General features: G+C 41.8%; 1 protein-coding gene across 4 annotated transcripts in view; it reads left to right on the forward strand.

Annotated features, from left to right (window-relative positions):
• Window positions 1–19,415, forward strand: part of ADGRG2 (adhesion G protein-coupled receptor G2) — a 50,903-nt gene that overhangs the window by 17,224 nt on the left and 14,264 nt on the right. Inside the window, exons 4-16 of one of the 4 annotated variants that reach the window (XM_081859051.1) lie at window positions 3,970–4,014; window positions 5,600–5,647; window positions 5,750–5,781; window positions 6,082–6,136; window positions 6,396–6,437; window positions 7,388–7,458; window positions 8,559–8,626; window positions 9,576–9,615; window positions 9,725–9,759; window positions 10,351–10,445; window positions 16,689–16,761; window positions 17,185–17,648; window positions 19,040–19,220. In XM_081859051.1, coding sequence (XP_081715177.1) covers window positions 3,970–4,014; window positions 5,600–5,647; window positions 5,750–5,781; window positions 6,082–6,136; window positions 6,396–6,437; window positions 7,388–7,458; window positions 8,559–8,626; window positions 9,576–9,615; window positions 9,725–9,759; window positions 10,351–10,445; window positions 16,689–16,761; window positions 17,185–17,648; window positions 19,040–19,220 — 1,249 coding nt within the window. Of the gene's footprint in view, window positions 1–3,969; window positions 4,015–5,599; window positions 5,648–5,749; window positions 5,783–6,081; window positions 6,137–6,395; window positions 6,438–7,387; window positions 7,459–8,558; window positions 8,627–9,575; window positions 9,616–9,724; window positions 9,760–10,347; window positions 10,446–16,688; window positions 16,762–17,184; window positions 17,649–19,039; window positions 19,221–19,415 lie in introns of all 4 variants that reach the window. The other 3 variants (XM_081859052.1, XM_081859054.1, XM_081859053.1) reach the window with 3 other exon arrangements.

The raw sequence follows: 19,415 nt of genomic DNA on the forward strand, positions 1-19,415 counted from the left end.
CCTTCCTGCTGCAGCTGTACCTATTTATCTACTTGCACTGGTGTGCTTTCGAGTTGTTAGGTTGGCGGAAGCTGGGACAGAGCAATGGGAGCTCGTTGCGGGGATTCAAACTGTCGACCTTCCAATCAGCAAGCCCAAGAGGCTCAGTGGTTTAGACCCCAGCGCCACCTGCTCCCCTGATGCAGCACGTATAGTACCACTGAGTGGGTAAGATTGAGGATGAAGGTCTGAGACACCAGAGTAATAAGTAATGACACCTCTGGATCTGTAAGAAGCACCAGGGACAGTGAAACCCCAAAGCTCTGAACCCACTTATTGAGTAAGGCTAGTCTGAAGGATGTTAAACTGCATAGTGGGTTGCTTTGTGTCCCATTTGATGCTGCATGCAGAGTTGTAAAATGATTCTGCCCAGAATATGACAAAAGGGGAGAAACGAAAGTGAGAGTCGTGACTGTCATCTGTCTATGGTAAATTATTCCTTTTTTTATCTAGTACAAGCAGCTGTGTAGCAAGTGCACCACAATGAAAGTGCTCTGTACTGTTTTCCTGTCCCTTCGCCTGGATTTAGAAATATATATACATATATATATATATATATATATCTCAGAAGAATGACTAATCACAGGAAGAATGCTGCAGCTCTAGAAACCGTACCTGCTGATTCACATACCTACTTCTATCTGCACGTTATCATAAGAAAGAGCTCTGATCATTTAACCTTTTTCTTTTTCCTTGTTTGTATTTTTCATACTGAAGTTACTGCCTAGAAATCACTCTGCTGAAAGAGCACAATGTAATTTCAAACACCTCACCCTCTTGTCTTTGTGGAACATGTAAATGGGTCTTGTGCAGTGTTTACTTCATCCATGCATAGTCAATACCTTTATGCTAAAAAAAGGTGTATGGATGTCTTGTTTAAGTCTTCAAACCAGATTTTTCACGCAAGTTAGTTTTGACTAATTTCTGTCCAAACTAATACAAGAAAGTGAGAAACTTTGATTCTGTCCTGTTCCTGTTCAGTTTTAACCACAAGTTGAACAACATGTGGCACAGCAAGCTGCAGTTTGCCGTGTCATATGAACAGACAAACCATGGTTCATCTTAACTATGCTTAATGGAAACAAGACAACTTCTAACCATAGTTTATAAAGCTTGCTTGTCTTCATTAATCATGGCTAAATCAGCTACAATTTTGGTTTGAAATGACACCTTAAACTGCAGTTAATTTTTAAAAGGAGTAGTCTGTTCCTCACAGCCATGTTGGAGGGAAAATATTAGAGAGAGGTTAGGCTCTTTCTGTCAAAAATGTCATGTTCCTTGCTAGTATAACAGATCTGAACAAAAGTTTTTGTCCCTTAATTAATTTGTATTGCCTTATTTATTTATTATATATGTTATTAATTTAGTAAATTTATATACCACCCTCCCAAAGGAGCCTAGGGTCTCAAACAACAAGTGATAAAACAATGAAAGCATCTTAAAAACAATTCCAAAACGGAAAGAGGAAGGTTGTCAGAAGGTGCTGAAAAGACAACAGAGGTGGTATCTGTCTAATATTTAAGGGGAGAAAATTCCAATGGGCAGGTGTCACATTATGTCACATTATGTTGTGCAGTACAGACTTCCTGAAAAGATGGCATCTGCAGGAAGCCCTCATGTATAGAACACATTGATTGGCTGGATATTTAAGGCGTGAGATGAATATTTCAAGTTTCCTGATCCCAATCTGTATAGGGCTTTATTATACACCAAAACCAGCACCTTGAACTTACCTCTGTAGCTAATTGGCAGCCAGTGCAATTTTTGCAATGATTAAGTTGTGGAATGCTCCCCCCAGGGAGGCCTGCATAGCACAAACGTTAATGTCTTCTTGGGGCCAGGTTAAGACTTTTTTATTTGCCTGGCCTTTTAAGGTTAATTTTAGATCAGTTTTAAACGCTGGTGTTTTAGGTTTTTTAAATATGCTGGTGCTGTTGTTTTTAAATGATTAATGAGGTTGTGTTTTTTTTTTTAACTTTAAGCCACACTGAATGCCCTTGGACTGCAGATGATGATGATGATAAATAAATATGAGCACACAACCAATATACTGGAATACGGTCGTACTTTGGTTGCCAAATGCCCTGGAACTCATACGTTTCGGCTCCAAAACGATCAAAAATTGGAAGTGAGTGTTCCGGTTTTTGAACGATTTTCAGAAGCCAAACGTCCGGCACGGCTTCGGCAGCTTCTGATTGGCTGCAGGACGCTCCTGCAGCCAATTGGAAGCCACATCTAGGTTTTTGAATGGTTCCGGGAGTCAAACGGTCTCCCAGAACGCATTCTGTTCGAGAACCAAGGTACGACTGTGCTGAGATTGTGCAGGCATCACCATAGGGGACGTAGGGAAGGATTTATAAAAAAAAAATCCATCCCTGTGATTGATGGACCCATGTGACAAGGGGGAGCCTTTATTATACCTATACCCAGATCCTGAATTGCACTTTGTGTTATCACCAAACTTTTCTTTTTTCCTCACTCTTGTAGTGAATTATCAGGAACATCTCATTACCAAGAGCTGATAAGGGAGGGGGGCGGGGAGTTTAGAACTGTAGGTATAAAAGTGTGCCTGTCTTCAGGTTTGAGAGAAGTATGGAGGTTTTGCATTCCTATCTTTCTTTGGGTTTTAAAAAAAGACTCTGTATGTTTGGCTGGCAGCTGTGAGAATAGGTTGCTGGACTAGGTGGGTCTTTGGACTGATTCATCAGGACTTTTTTTTTTTTACGTAGTGATTAAGTAGATAGCAATTTTTTTGTAACATCCATGTATTTTTCTAGTTTGTATATTTGTATCCATGTATTTTTGTAACATCCATGTATTCAAAGTAGTCAGTGGCCTCGTTCGGAGGTAAGACTAAACCATATTTTAGCGCTACAGAGAGATTTGGTCCGATTCATTCTTTTATCCCTTGTCTTCCCCTGGTAATGGCTGAAAGTAGAATGGAAACGTTTGATTACTAATTTAAACTAATTATGGTCTATTGTTATGTCCAAACTGGGAACTATACTTAAGTTTTAATAGGTTTATTCAAACAAGTTAGAATTATAAACCATGGTTTGAAGGTGGATGAGTCCAACAAATCAGAGTTGGCTGAAATATGTGAGCCCAAGGCTTATTCAGGCCTAGTCCTCTAGCACTAAACTATCCTGCAGAGTTATGTCCAAACAAGACCAGAATGTTTTAGGTTTTGGTAGGTAATTTTTATTTTGAAATCAACTCCTTTGTTTGGAGTGAACAACTGATACATATGCCAGTCCATTTTATGAATTTCTGCATATGAAAGAATAAATGTTCGGCAATGTTTTGTTTTGAATGTATAAAAGTTTAACAAATTTTGTGTGTTTCTTCAATATCACCTTACCTTTAAACACACAATTTTGGGTTGCTATGTATTATTCCACGATATGTACCTGAACTGTTCTCTCTGTCAAAACAAAATAAAAAAATTCCTTCCAGTAGCACCTTAAAGACCAACTAAGTTAGTTCTAGGTATGAGCTTTCGTGTGCATGCACACTTCTTCAGATACACTGGATCTGAAGTATACACTGGATCTGAAGTTGTATCTGAAGAAGTGTGAAGTGTGCATGCACACGAATGCTCATACCTAGAACTAACTTAGTTGGTCTTTAAGGTGCTACTGGAAGGAATTTTCTTATTTTGTTTTGACTATGGCAGACCAACACGGCTACCTATCTGTAACTGTTCTCTCTGTGTGAGGGTTGGGGTGTTTTTTGGGGCAGAGGGGAGTGTTTGTTGTACCTGTCAAACTTGAACAGAAATTCATTAGTTACAATATGGTTAAATAGTTTCATATTGCCATCTTGTGGTCGATAGTAGTAGCTGAACAATAATTGTATTCTGTTTTGTTTTAAAGGGCAAACAAAACTTTTATTTAGCCTAACGAATGTATTAAACTGTCTCCCACTCAGGCAATGCTGGCCGTAAATTTGGAAAAGCTCCAGGAAGTACACCAGGTATGTCTATTTTTGTTTTTTAAACTTTACTTCAAGAAAAGTATTATAAAATATAACACACCATAACGAACATGAAAGATGCAACTGGCGTCCCATCGGTTTACAACAGATTACAAACTGTATCTGGTGTTAGCCTTTTAGAAAATCTGCTCCTCTACATGGATATGCATGTTCCTCATTTTATTATACAACTAGATAAATTATTTCCATACTTAGGTGCTAAATGTGTGCTGCTTTTACTCAAGGATTTACAAAGAGGAAGGATCTATGGTTTTGAAAGAAGTTAGTATATCATAATTAGGTTTAGCAAGAATTTCTCCTTCAGATGATTTAATTTCTAAGGCATTTCATGAATATTGGTGAATATAAATCATTTTTAGTCATGTTATTTGTTTACCTATCTTGCATGTTATTTTGTCTTGTTCTGTTAAAAGCAGTAACTCTGGAAAGAAAAATGCCTCCAAGCTACACACAATAATCACAGCTTCTCAGTGTTATAATCAGTATGAATATTTTATGTAGATTACAAGGGCATCTTTGCCAAGTGATAAAGAAACACTGACGGCCGACACAAGAGTAAGGCTCCTTCTCTAGAGGCATGACCCCTAGCACTGTTGCCTTTACAGTGGTACCTTGGTTTAAGAACAGCTTAGTTTATGAACAATTTGGATTAAGAACGCTGCAAACCCTGAAGTAGATGTTTTGGTTTGTGAACTTTGCCTTGGGAGCAGAACATGTTCCACTTCCTGTTGAGTGTGTTCCATTTGTAAATTAAGTCCCCTGCTGCTATGGAAAAGCACGGCTTGGTTTAAAAACGCTTTGGTTTGAAAACGGACTTACGGAATGGATTAAGTTAGTAAACCAAGGTACCACTGTATATTGCAACTGGCTTTCCGCACTAATGGGTATTTTGTTTCTTTGTGTATACATCCCACTAAGCTCTGTCCGCACTTGTGGACATGACATAACTTTTGTGGGTAGGGCCATGTGCAACTCAGCACACATTTACTATAATAACCCTAGTGGTGGGTATCATTTTATTTCCATGTTTTTGTTGCTAAAACACTTTTCCATTATTATTATTATTATTTAGAATAAAGGTGTAGGGCAATCAAAACGTGAGATTGCATTTCAGGGTGAGATGAAACCAAAAGAGTGTTTTACTAATTGTTGTGCTAGCCCAACAAGGCTTCTACTGCTAGAAGATCCAAAGAACTGTTTAAGCTTATACAAGACACTGCAATTGCTTGTCAAAAGTTTTGACATCTTTGAAAAGCAGAGCCCTGTGTCTTACTACAGACTGCTTCTGAAACTGTCCCCACAGCTGCAAAAGAAGCTTGACATACTGCTAGGCATTTTTAGGAAAGCAAGTCTAAAATTCCCTCCTGCTCACAGAACTGCTTTCACATTTTTGCGATAGGGAACAAACTTTTGTCTTATAGCGTACACATAGTAGACAAAGTTATACCCAAAGCATAATTTAATCCATTCATTTCTAGGTTTATAAATGAAAGGTAAACTATTAAAAAATTATTTGTGCTTCTCTATATTTTCAATTTTAATTCAAAAAATTCTTTATTTGCAGCAGACTCATCCATTGTCACTTTTGTCACCTACCCTAACAGTGCCACAGGCAAGATTTCATTCATATTTTTGACATAGAGTAGGCTTCCCTTCTTTAACCTTTTCTCTTTAATTTTGCAGTTTGCATTGATTTTCTGTTTTATATTCTTAGATGCATCTTCAGAGGAAGCTCTGAATACTGAAGGTAAGAAATGCTTGCACAGAGAATGTATGTAAACTGTAGCTTACTTTTTACAGTGCTTTTAGTTTGAATAGAAATAGGCCTTGCCTCTTGTTAAAAGCTAAAATACTGTCACAGTCATATTTTGATATAAAATGAGCATCTTTCTCTTCGTTAAAGCCAGCAATGGGATTTGGGTGGGGTGGGGTGGTACAATTCCGTTACAATTATTATTTTATACTAAATTGCTAAAATCAAAATAATAATGTGTGGAGTATGTGCAGAGGAAGGATCTATTAAGAACACGAATTTCCTTAGATGTGGACAGAACAATATACACTGGAAACACAGCTATGTCAACTTCAACAACTGTGGTTGGTTAAGGTATCAAAATTAAAGCCTATTATATATTAGAGTTGTGTCACATTGTTCTGTCTTTGCTATGTGTTCTGTCCCCACATTTATTCCACTAAATGTATGCCCTCGCTCAGTTTCTAAAGACAGAAATATATCACTCCCATTTTGATTCCATGCTAGGAGCTGCATTAGAAATAGGTAGGATAATGAGTGAAAGTTATTATAAACTTATTTTATAATGTTCAAATTAAACTTTTTATTCCCTTTTTTAAAATTCTAGACAATCATGCATGCAACTTATCATCTATCTGCCAAGACTCAGGTTAGTGATCTTCTCTTACTTCCATTTTAAATTAGCTTTTTTTCAGCTGAAATTGTAGAGTTTAACTGTGTTTAGTTCCGAAGTTGAAACAGAAGCTTTTCGTGTTCTCCTCTCATGTGTGGAAGAAATGGAAAGGAGCGTTTTGTCACCCCAAGGCTGATGCAGGCTCATTTTCATAATTTATTCATATAGAAATTTATATCCTACCATTCTAATGCAAATACATTACTCTGGATGGCACACGGCAATTAAAAATATTGCCGCTTTTTGAAGCAATAGTAAAATGAGACAGGGCAAGAAGACAGATAAAATAAGATCATAAAAGCATGGTGATTATTCCCATACCCCTGCCAGAATTAGCAACAACCTTCAACAACCAGCAAAAAACAGTGAGAGCTGGAACCAGGTGTTCCCTAATTTGGGTGTGGGCATAACTATCTCTAGTCCTACCTATTAAGTAGTGGGTTGACACAGCAGATGACACAGAGATTTCTCCAAGTAGTTCTTTATAAGTAAGTTGGAACTGAACAGCTCAGCTGGCCTGCTTTTATAGGCAGCCGGCTGTCAACATTGTTACAACAACACCCCAGGGTTTCCCGCCTAAATTAACTGATGTGGACCTGAATGAAAACTATATACACAATACCTCTGGTGGCCAGGGCGAGAATTTCAATACATAACAGTACCCAACTCTGCTTCAGCAAGGTGGGTCACGGAGAAGGGCCACTCACTCAGATCTTATATAGCAGGCAGATTCATATAAGATGGCTCGTGGTGTGGCCAAGACTGTGTGGAATAGACATCCAAATTTTGCATCTGTGCAAAAGAACAGAGGGTCAAATGATTTTTGTACAAGAAAGCTTAAAAGTACAAGCAGAGGTAGTATGAGCTTTCTATTGTCAAAATTATTCTAAACCAAGCTATTAATGACGACAACTTTTACTTTTCAGTCTTCTACATGGGCACTATGAAATTTCAGTCCAGGGGAAACAGCTCTAATGCTTTCTATAACTTAACACTCGTAAGTCTCTTCATTTTGATGAATTGCTCTTCTGTGATCCAATTTTGGTTGCTATCTTGATATTATAATTATATCCTGTGATGGTACTGGGAAAATTATATGCTTGTATCAGGAAAGAGCCACCAGGAGGGTCCCCTAGAAAAAGCTTGTGTGATGGATGGGGTAACTTTTGATATTAAGTGGGCAGGTACAGAGCCGAATTTAAGTTTGATGAGGCCCTAAGCTACTGAAGGTAATGGGGTCCTTTATATGTCCAGCTGTTCTTTGTCAGCAACAAATTGACGCTGTTTTTTGTGTTGAATATATGCTATATAGTAATTTATAATAATAATAATTTATTATTTATACCCTGCCCATCTGGCTGGGTTTCCCCAGGCACTCTGGGTGGCTTCCAACAAAATATTAAAATACAGTCCATACATAAAACCTACATACAACAACAGTGTTTTGTGTTATTTTATTTTTTATCTTATATTTTGGAAATGTACATCCAGGTTTTTTCCTTTAAATTTTTTTGGGGGCCCCAAGAGAGTGGGGTCCTAAGCTATAGCTTGTTTAGCTTATACATAAATCCGGCATTGGGCAGGTATGACGTAGGCAGTGAATGGGAAGGAACATTAACCTAGGCTGCAGGAAATTCTTGCTTGCTACTAATAAAGTTGATCATTAAGAGATGGACATAATGAAAAACCTTCTTTTTATGATTGATATTAATTGACTTATTTGGCAGGGGGTCATCTAGTCAGACAGAATCTTGGAACTTGCCAGGTCCAACACATATTCATGGGTGTGAATACTTAGGCCCCTTGCTTTGTCAGTGGAAGTAGCTTTAGTAGGAGAAAACCTGAGGAAATGTACCCCAACAGCTTTTGTCAGATACTCCCAGTGTGTTGTGGTAAAAGCTTCAGGGTCAACTTATTTCGCTCTCTTCAAGATAATGAAAGTAGGGTTTCTGGGTAGGGATAGGGTTTCTTAAAGCAACATACCTCCTGGGTGAAGGGCCATGTCACCTACATTGTTATTATATCTGCCAGGTATTCTTTAATGAGATCCTAGCAATGTACACAAAACTTTGTTAATGTTTTCTTTTTCTTCTCTAGCAATATCCTGGGGACAGCACCAGTCAGTACCAATTGCAAGATACTTCACCAGTACTAAAAGTACCAAAGTAAGCATTCCATAGTTCTTTATTAGGTTTTTGTCCCTTACATCATACTGAATGTTTGGTCGTATTTCATTTTGAGTACTCTTACATAGTAATGGCTGCATTCGCCCATCATTCTAAACCATGGTTTAATGCAACATCAGAGTATTTAGTCTCCCAGATTTGCATGTTTTACACACTTATCTCCTCTTCCCACATTACTTGTAGGATGCCAGAAGCTCTTACATTTAGTTTCCCTTAAGCTTGGTTTGTTACATGTGAAACAGGGGACATGATACATCTCTATGAGCCATTTCAAAACAAGCCAACTTCAAACTATGGCTTGTTGAAACTAACCATAGTTAGTGAAACTATGATACCAGGTTTGGATGCAAATACAATTTGAGTTTAGGAAAGATGTGGGGAACCTTTGGCTCTCCAGATGTTGCTGAACTACAACTTCCATAATTTCTGACCATCGGCCATGCTTGCCGGTGCTGATGGTGGCTGTAGTTCAGCAGCAAAGGCTCCCACAGGCTTGCACAGCTGTTTGTTGTAGCAGCCCTGGCTATAAGTTCTGCAGGCAAATGGTGCCTCTGGGAGACACCTCTCTGTGGGGTGGGGGGATCTCAGACCAGGGATGGCAGCAGCAGTTGCCTGGAGGACTCCCAGGGAGAGGGGAGAGGAGAGGAAGCTGAAGGAACACTCCACAAGGGATATTGTTGGAAAAAGGGTGAGAGGCTGTCAGCTCTGCAGGAAAACGGTGACATAAATAGGCTCCTGAGCCCCACAGGGGTGCCATAGAAAGAATGTAGTTGGTCCAGGGAACCGTAGATTCAAAAAGGTTGAAAGCCTTTGTTGTAGGCATAGGATATGATGGGAGCTGCTGGAAACTAAACTGGCTCAGGGATAATTTACTAGTAAAAATCAAATATAGCATTTCTAACTAAGCGGGCAAAAACTTTCCTTTTAGCATTTCAGATTTCAACCAAACACTTCAGAGCATAAGTGAGGTAAGTAAGCATTCAGTTATTACTATAGATCTTTATTTTTATTTGTGGACACTTGCGTAATTTTGAACTTGATGATCAAGTAATTTATTTTAAATTTGTTCTTTTATAGTCATCCATCATACAGTGTCATGAAGTAATCCAAAGGTTTGTCATATTCCTAGTGATTCTTTTATTGGCTACACATATATTAAAAAGTGGAAAGGTTGGCACTTCAATGCTTTAATAGACATTTTATAGTGCTATCCAACTCAGAAGTGCTATTGGCTTCAGCAAGACTTGCTCCCAGAAAAGTGCCTACAGGGGTGCAACTTAAGGGTCTATACCCGGAATAACTTTTCTAAACAGCAAAGCCACTTCTGACGAAATGTTTGAGAAAGGAAGTGCCATCTCAGTCTTCTAAACTCTCAAGTGGAAAGCCTTGAATTATTATTTTTTAAACCCACCTTCAAATCCCCATAGATACTGAAAATATTGGAAAAATTAAACTTATTGATGTTTGTTGTTCCTACAAATAGGGTTTTGCTTTGTTTTTAAATTAGTTAAATTAGCTCCAGTAAGTAATAACAGACGTTTGGTCCTCATTTGTCTAACAGGACAAGCCAAATAATGGTGCACACTTGTATAGTTTAGAATAACGTGATTTAACTAATTAAGCAGGAACACTGCTTTAAATAATTCATATGCTGGCATTCAATCTAGTAGCATTTACTAATTTTTTTCCCCACATTGTAGCAGATCAGAGTGCAGTTTCACAATAAAGGTGAAGAAAAACATGGATATAAGCAGCATATTGTCAAAATTGGAAGGAAAAGCAGAACTTAGCCTAATAGGTAAGTAACCAATAGTCTCTTGTTCTAGAGATCTAAATTCCAGAATTTAAGCCTTTTGCAAGGAGAGGGTTTAAAAAAGTATCTGAGAACTGTTAGTAAAACTGGGCTAAGGAGAAACAGTGTTTGACAACCCAAAAATCAAAAAGTCTACTTCTGGTTTGTATGTTAGCCACTTTCTCACCTCAGTCCTTTTATCTATGAATGATAATAGGATGAGATCATAAATGGATGAGCTGTCTCTGTTTTATATCAGTGCCAATATTTAGTGTGGAATGATATCTGATTTGAAGGGCCTTCAACACAAGAAGTGGTGCATTTGGGATGGGTGGGGTCTGTACTCCCTGGTCACCTATGGATTCAATTAAAGGAGCTCATTTTCCTACTAGGATGCACAGCAAAGTAAGGGAAATTGTTTGGGTCTGTGTATAATGTGGATACCACAACAGAATTTCCGGTGGCTTGTAGATTATACCCAATGTTGTGTATTGAGTCAAAGGATTTTATATCTGTATTATTATTGTCTGTATTGCATTAGGGTAAAGTAACTGCCTTTTGGTTCCAGAGGGTACAGCTACTATTGGTTCATTTAAGCTGCTGTATTTGGATCCTCTGTCTTATTGGTTGCCTCCAAAAGGCAGGACTGTGATTGCCTGATATTGTTCCCTCCAAAATGTATCCCTTCTAGCTTGTTCCCTGTCCCTATAAATGTAGCTCTCCCCTCTTCAGGTTTCAGTCTTGTTGCTTTTAATAAGGAAGTGTTACTAGAGAACTGTCTCCAGCATATTATGTCAAGAGAGCTGAAATCACAAACCCCACGTCACAACAACTGGCGATGAAGGTGGGATCCGGAATGCTGAGGAGCGGTTAAACGCAGCCCTGCCTCAGAGTCCGGATTGTAGCTAAGAACAAGACTCACTGGCCGGCTGAGAAGACGACCCTGCCCACAGGACAATGGAGAGTCCAAGGGTATTGGAGCCCTTCCAGCCATCAGAGCCCCACACGTGGGAAGACTACGTCGAACGCTTCGAGTTCTTCGCAGTGGCTCAAGGGATCACCGATGCCAGCAAAAGAAGGGCCACATTCCTGAGCTACTGTGGGCCTGAGACCTTCAAGCTGGCCAAGGCATTGCTTGCCCCAGCGAAGCTAAGTGAGACATCTCTCAAAGATATTCTTGCCTGCCTAACAAGCCATTTAGCGCCTACTGAGACCAAGATGGCCTGGCGGATGGAGTTTCATAAGAGGCAGCAGCGTGCTGGGGAGTCTGTATCTGCATTTCTAGCTGAACTGCGGAAGCTTGCTCAGCACTGCGACTTCCAAGATCTCGAAGAGACTCTCCTGGATCGGTTTGTCGGTGGTCTGAGCAGCAAGAAAGCCAGAAGACGCATCATGGCTAAAGAAGAGGTTACCCTTGCTTCAGCCTTGAAGGAGGCCACTGCCACGGAGAATTATGAAAGAGAGGAGCTTGATGCCAGTCGCAGGGCCCCTAAGCCACAGACAGAAGTGGCGCATGCCATGGACGAGCTAGAGGCTACTCTGAGCCAGAGCCCAGTCCATGGGGTCGAGGCAGTGCGTCAGGCGTGCACAGTGCACAAAGATCACCGAGGCAGGTGCCCTGGTTGTGGCGGAAACCATGAGCGGAAGAGTTGTCGTTTCCAGGATGCTATGTGCCGGACGTGTGGAAAGACAGGTCACATCGCCAGGGTCTGTAGATTGGCGGCGTTGGGAGCGACAGGAGCACCTAGACTGGAGCATCGCAGATCGCCCACAGCAAACCATGTTCTAAAGGACTGCCACTACGTAACGGAGATCAACGGGAGGGTCGTGCAGTTTCCAGCGCAAGGCAAGGCACACGTCAAGGTGAAGATTGAGGGTCAGCTGTGCGACATGGAGGTGGACTCCGGATCTGGATTCACTATCGTGTCGGACCAGACCGCGAGGGCATTCTTCCCCAGGGGTAAGTTGCCCCCTCTGGAGCCCTTCCCGGCAACTTTGCAGTCATACTCAGCGGGCCGCATCCATGTCATGGGAATGTGTGCCGTGAGAGTACAGTTCCGGGACAAACAGGCGGTACTCAAACTGGTGATTGCGAAGGGCAGTCGCCCCAGTCTTCTGGGCACTGACTGGTTTCCCGCCCTGGGACTGAGTATATCAGGGCTTAATTCAATCCAAACCTGCCCTGAGATGAGTGAGGCATTATGCAAAGAATTTGCTGGTCTCTTTAATGGAAAACTGGGTTGTTATAAAGGGCCCCCAGTTGACTTCGAATTGGACCCTGGGGTGGCCCCAATCCGACTCAAACCAAGGCGAGTGCCATTTGCACTGCAACCCAAGATTGAAGCAGAGCTGGATAAATTGGTCAAGCAGGGAGTTCTCTCACCCGTGGACTCCGCTAAGTGGGAGACTCCAATCGTCACGCCCCTTAAAGCAAATGGGGAAGTCAGGATCTGTGCTGATTACAAATGTACTATCAATAAGGCACTCGGGAAACTCATACCCCATTCCAGCCATATCACATCTGTTGGCTAAACTGGCTGGGGGCAAGGTGTTCGCCAAAATTGACCTGGCACAAGCTTACCAACAGCTGCCAGTAACCCCACAATCAGCGGAAGCACAGACTATTGTCACACATAAAGGGGCGTTCAGAGTTAACAGATTACAATTTGGAGTTTGTGTGGCCCCAGGGATTTTTCAAGGGCTCATGGAACGCCTGTTAAGAGGTCTGCCGGGGGTCTTGCCATTTTTTGATGATGTTTTGATTGCTGGAAAAGACCCACAGGAACTGGTTGCGCGTGTCCGTGCAGTGTTGCTCAAGTTCAAGGAGGCGGGGTTGCAACTAAAAAAGGAAAAATGCAGTTTTGGGGTGCCAACTGTGGAATTCTTGGGGTTTAAAATTGATGCATCAGGCATCCACCCCACAGATGCTAAGGTTAAGGCCATCATCGAGGTACCACGACCACAGAACAAGACGGAGTTGCAGTCATTCCTGGGACTTATTAACTTTTATCATTTGTTCTTACCCCAGAAAGCTTCGGTAGCTGAACCATTACATAGACTGTTGCAGAAAAAGAATGTGTGGCGATGGGGGCAGGAGCAGCAGAAGGCTTTTGACTCCTTGCGAGGAATGCTGAGTAGCAAGAGCGTCCTTGCTCATTATGATGAATCGAAGCCGCTGGTCCTGGCATGTGATGCCTCTCAATACGGCCTGGGGGCGGTGCTGAGTCATAGGGAACCGGATGGGTCGGAAAAGCCCATCTCTTTCTATTCCCGTACGTTGTCGCCCACGGAGCGCAACTATGCTCAAATTGACAAAGAGGCGCTTGCAATTGTGGCAGGAATCAAAAAGTTCCATGATTATGTGTACGGTCGCCATTTCTCCATTGAAACGGACCACAAACCACTGTTGGGGTTGTTCAACCCGAACAAACAAACGCCACAAATTCTCTCCCCCAGAATGTTGCGTTGGTCTATATTCCTGAACGGGTTCCAGTACACCTTGACCCATGTGCCGGGAAAACGGTTGTGCCACGCTGATGCGCTGAGTCGATTGCCCCTTCCTGGCGGGAGCAATGAGGATCCTGCTCCAGCGGAGCACATAATGATGCTGGAAACACTTCCGGGGGCTTCTGTAACGGCTACTGATATTGCTGAGAAAACGAAGAAAGATGCTGTTCTCTCCCGTGTGCTCACTTGGGTGGGGAGGGGGTGGCCAGGTGGTCCGCATGAAGACAAATTCTTATGCGACAAGGCAGCACGAGTTATCCATGCATAAGGGTTGTCTCCTGTGGGGAGATAGGGTGATCATCCCAGCACCACTGAGAAACAGGGTTCTTGAGACGCTTCACATGGGACACCCGGGAATGGTCAGGATGAAGTCGCTAGCCCGATGTTATGTGTGGTGGCCTGGAATGGACCAGAACATAGAGCAATGGGTACGAACATGCAAGGCATGCCAAGAGGTGCGGCCAGAAGTGGCCAGAGCACCAGTTCACTGGTGGGAGCAGTCCAGATCTCCCTGGAGCCGGCTGCACTTAGATTTTGCTGGGCCATTCCAGGGGAAGGTCTTTTTGGTTATCGTCGATGCATATTCCAAATGGTTAGAAGTGGCGATGGTCCCTAGCATGGCATCAGCTGCCGTAATCAAGGTGTTGAGGCAGCTGTTTGCAACCCACGGGTTACCTGAGACCATTGTATCAGATAATGGGGCAACTTTTGTATCCCAAGAATTCAAGGCATTCTTGGCTGATAACTTCATAAGAGGGGTCACATCCGCGCCCTTTCACCCATCCTCCAATGGGCAGGCGGAGCGCATGGTAAGAACAGCCAAAGAATCCATTGCGCGCTTAATGGAGGGTAACTGGTCAGCTCGCATCGCGCGAATGTTATTTTTGCAGCATGCGACGCCGTGTACTGCGACGGGCAAGTCGCCAGCTGAGCTGCTCTTGGGTAGAAGATTGGTAACGGTGTTGGATTATGTCCACCCGGATAAAATGCCAAACCGTAATTCAAGAGCAAACCCCCAGGCTGAGACTGACACAACAAGGTATTTCGCCCCTGAAGATCTGGTCTGGGTGAGGAACTATTCACGAGGTTCGCGGTGGGTGGCTGGTGTGGTCACCCGGGCTAGTGGACCTGTGTCCTATTATGTGACCTTGGAAAATGGGCAAGTTTGGAAGAGACATATAGATCAGCTGAGGCGCCGGGCGCTCAGCAGGAAGGAGTCTGATAATTCACCCCTGGCTAACGACGCAGAGCTGCAAGACCAGAGGTGCAATCACCAGGGGCTTCAGCAAATGAACCAGGGTCTGCTAGTCCTCAGGATGACGAGGTACAGGTAGGGGACCCTGAGATGTCTGGGACTCCATCTGTTCCTGACGAAACCCCTATAGCAGCCCCCCTACCACAGGTGACACCCAATCCAGAACCGGCAGCACCTGTTGTCAGGAGATCAAGTAGAAGTTGTAGGACCCCACAGTACCTGAGAGATTACGTCTGCTGTGCTCACTAGGGGGGGGAGGGGTGTTGTGTATTGAGTCAAAGGATTTTATATCTGTATTATTATTGTCTGTATTGCATTAGGGTAAAGTAACTGCCTTTTGGTTCCAGAGGGTACAGCTACTATTGGTTCATTTAAGCTGCTGTATTTGGATCCTCTGTCTTATTGGTTGCCTCCAAAAGGCAGGACTGTGATTGCCTGATATTGTTCCCTCCAAAATGTATCCCTTCTAGCTTGTTCCCTGTCCCTATAAATGTAGCTCTCCCCTCTTCAGGTTTCAGTCTTGTTGCTTTTAATAAAGAAGTGTTACTAGAGAACTGTCTCCAGCATATTATGTCAAGAGAGCTGAAATCACAAACCCCACGTCACAACACCCAATGCAGGCCATTCATTACATCAGTTTGCAGTATTATTATTATTATTAAATTTATATCCCACCTATCTTGCTGGGTTTCCCCCAGCCACTCTGGGCAGCTTACAACATATATACAAACACAACAAAGCATCAAACATTAAAAAATAGTAGGCAGTATTGAACACTGTCTTGACTCTCCTTTTGTACTCACACAACTTCTCTACTGATCATTGTTTAGGTATAGCCAGAAAGAAGTGTTTTGCATTTTCCCCAAGCCTCTTCACACAACTAAATAATTAATCTATTTTTTCATTTATTAATATGTATTAATCAATTTCCACTCAACCCTTCAAGCAAGTTCTCAGAACAGCTAATTTTTGAACTTCCTTGTGAAGTGGAACGACAGAGTGATTATATTGCATTTTATATGTTCAAAATACTCTTATGTTGGGGTTGGGCAAAAGGTAGATTTGATAATAGACCGTTGGATGATCGGCAGTTGACCTGTAAGGATTTCTGATCCCCAGTTGTTTGAAAATACCAACAGACTCTCCTGCAAGTGAAAAATTAGACAGTTGAAAGTTTAGGGGAAAGCAAAGATTTGTGCAGATGAGTGTAAACACAGTTCTGTTTCTGAAAACAAGTTCTTGAGCTGAACACGGAGGCATGTTATGTCTTTTGTTCTGTGTGTTGCTGCCCCCAGTCACTATTTTGCCTCTGGTTGCTGTACCTTGGAGTTCTTTTAATAAACACAATAGGTATCATAAGCCTGAAATCTGCCCACCTGCTCTGTCTGACAAAAATAGTTGAAGTTATAGAAGATTTAGTTGCTTTCATAATAATATCTAACTGGCAAATTAAAATGCTAATTATTCTTAATTTTTTGTTATTCTAGAGTTGTGCTGTTGTCCAGCTTTTTGGCCTGACTCTTGTCCCTCAACTGTTGAAGAGCTAAAACCACTGAAATGGTAAATGTGCTATAAAACAAGGCTTAGTCCAGGTTCTGCCTGTATTTGCAACCATGTGCATGCTCTGTGGAAGTGAAAGAGCATTGTTCTGTTGTTTACTTTGCCTATGAACCACTGTGTCCGTGTTAGGAAGGACTGTCTCCTAAATGGCTGTGGAATAAGCTTGACGTCACATTTAGCACCTTTTTTAGTGCAGAATTCGAAATCCCTTAACATACCTGAGTTATGATTGTGGCTGGTAAAGAAATCCTCTGGACTCATGAAACACCTTAAGAATATTAGCAAAACCAAATCTGTTCTTAAATCTATCCATATAATAATTACCGCGTTTCTTTGGAACCTTGCATATCTCTGTCCGAATGCAAGTTGCTGTTAAACTGATATCAATACCTGTGCATAATTTTATCTGTGTTCTTCCTGTAGTGGTATTTATGGAGCACTTCCTTGCACAAGCCCTAGATCTCCTGACACATCCATTTTACCTGTTACTACTTCCACTATGCCTTCTGATGTTGTGACTCTGCATGGGTATCCTTCCTCTGAATCAACCACTGCTTCACCTCCACCTTTGACTAAGCCAACCATTGTTTCACCTCCATCTTTGACTGAGCTTACAACAAATGACCTTGCTACAAATACAGGTCTTCCTCTCACTGAACAAAACAGCATTGTGCTTCCTTCTACAACTCCTACCAGTGCAGTTCTTCCTCCTTTTGAAACAACTAATCCAGTCTTTACAACAGTGCATTCCACAATGGATGCAGTACTTCAGACTACTTCCAAACCTACAGTAGCAGTTTCCCCAGCCACTTCAACTGCCATGACCACTACTTTGGATATTCTTTCCACTACTGAAACAGAGGGAAGTCCGAGAACTGTCAGCAAAGGTAAGCCTTATTTTTAAACGCATAGTGAAGTTCTGTTGTTACTAGACATGGGTTACACATGCACTTTGTGGTGTGGTGTGAGACTAGAAATGCATCTTTATGGAGCTTGCTCCAATTGGCAAGCTGAATTCTCAATAGCTTACCATGTAGTAGTGACTAGTAGGTGGTTTGCTAGTGTGGCGATAGAAATCCAGTCAGTACGTTGCAGCACCTGGAGCAGAGGTGGATGTGAGCCAACACTGTGCCAATGCACAATTGCTGAGTGGACAGTTGCTCCAATGTGGGCATAGGTTGCTGACATCTGCAGGGGCAGCTGTCTTGTCAAGCAATCATGTACGTGTATGCTACTGGCTGCAGCAACCCCTGTCCTCCTTCACCTTGCCTTGTACCACCAGGTAAGGACAGGATTTTCCCTTCCATCTCTCTTGCTGTGGTGTGGCCACTTGTTTTAGTGACTTGCATCCCTGGCCGCAACTATTCCCATGTTGCATGTGCCAATTGCATCCTAGTGTAAGTCAAGGGAAGGAATTCAAAGGTTGTCATAAATAATGCTGAAACCTGGAATATGTTTGCAAATGTAAGCTTAAAAGAACTGGATGCATTTGTTCAGCTGTTCTAATTCATGCAACTGACACATGTTGCATGCTGAACTGAACCATGTTGCATGCTGAACCTGCACGGTAGGAAGGGAGTGAAGCACACTCACCATAGTGCTTTGACCATTTTAGCCACCATAGTGCTTTGACCATTTTAGACCATTTTACTCACTGACATTTACCAAAGATAAGATTAGGAATTTTAAAAAGTTCTGTTCAGTCTATGTCATAAGATCTTTTAAGTCACTGGAATTGAATATGAAGATATCTTACATTAAATATATATCCCACGACAGCTGGTTTGTTTATTGAAGCAATTCTTGAAGGGGAAAAAAAACCAGTTCCATTTCAATAGCAGTGTTAAGATATCTTTATAGTTTATAGTTTAGCATGACATGCATGAGCAGGACTGAGCCATGGTGATCCTTCGACTTCTACATGCGCCCCCCGAAACTTCTATTTTCTAATTACCATAGTTTGATATGTCAAACGGTTTGACAAACCGTTGTTAATATACTATGGTTCATCTCAAAACAAAGTGGTTGTTTCTTAAGCTTACTTCTTGAAACAAACCATAACTACAACTAATCGTGATTCTGTGGTTGGGCACTGCAATGAACTGTGGTTAATGAAAAGTGGAAGATAAATCTTCCATATTCTCCCTCTTAGCCACACAGGAAGAAAACAGTATGAATGCGTACTCAAAACTTTGGTTTAGTGTGATGTGAATTTAACGGTTCATTTTATTGTTTTCAGCTTTGGATTACATACTTTGTGTTTTTCCATCTCTTTCAGAACCAGTGTTCCACAACAAGACCAACATTGCCAACAGTACCGATTTCGAGAACATAGTTTCTGAACTGGAGCACAATTTGACTGCACAAACAATATCACCTGTGCTTGCAAAAGCAATGTTAAACACTGTTGATTTTCTTCTAAATATTTCCGCAAAACATATATCTCCATTGTCTAAAAGGTAAGTGTCCTATACATTTTTCTTATTTTGATAAGGCTTGTCTGTTGTGTGCGATTCTAACATAATCAGCCATGTGTGTATCTCACAGACAAGGGGCTGCTGCCTCTGTTTGCTTCTCTCACCCACCACACCCACAGAAATCACCCCCATACCCTTAGAGTTAGCCCAGGCTACCCATCCTCCCCCTGCTTTTAC

The sequence above is a fragment of the Podarcis erhardii genome, assembly GCF_964252035.2.
Source record: "Podarcis erhardii genome assembly, chromosome: 4".
Taxonomy (NCBI): domain Eukaryota; kingdom Metazoa; phylum Chordata; class Lepidosauria; order Squamata; family Lacertidae; genus Podarcis; species Podarcis erhardii.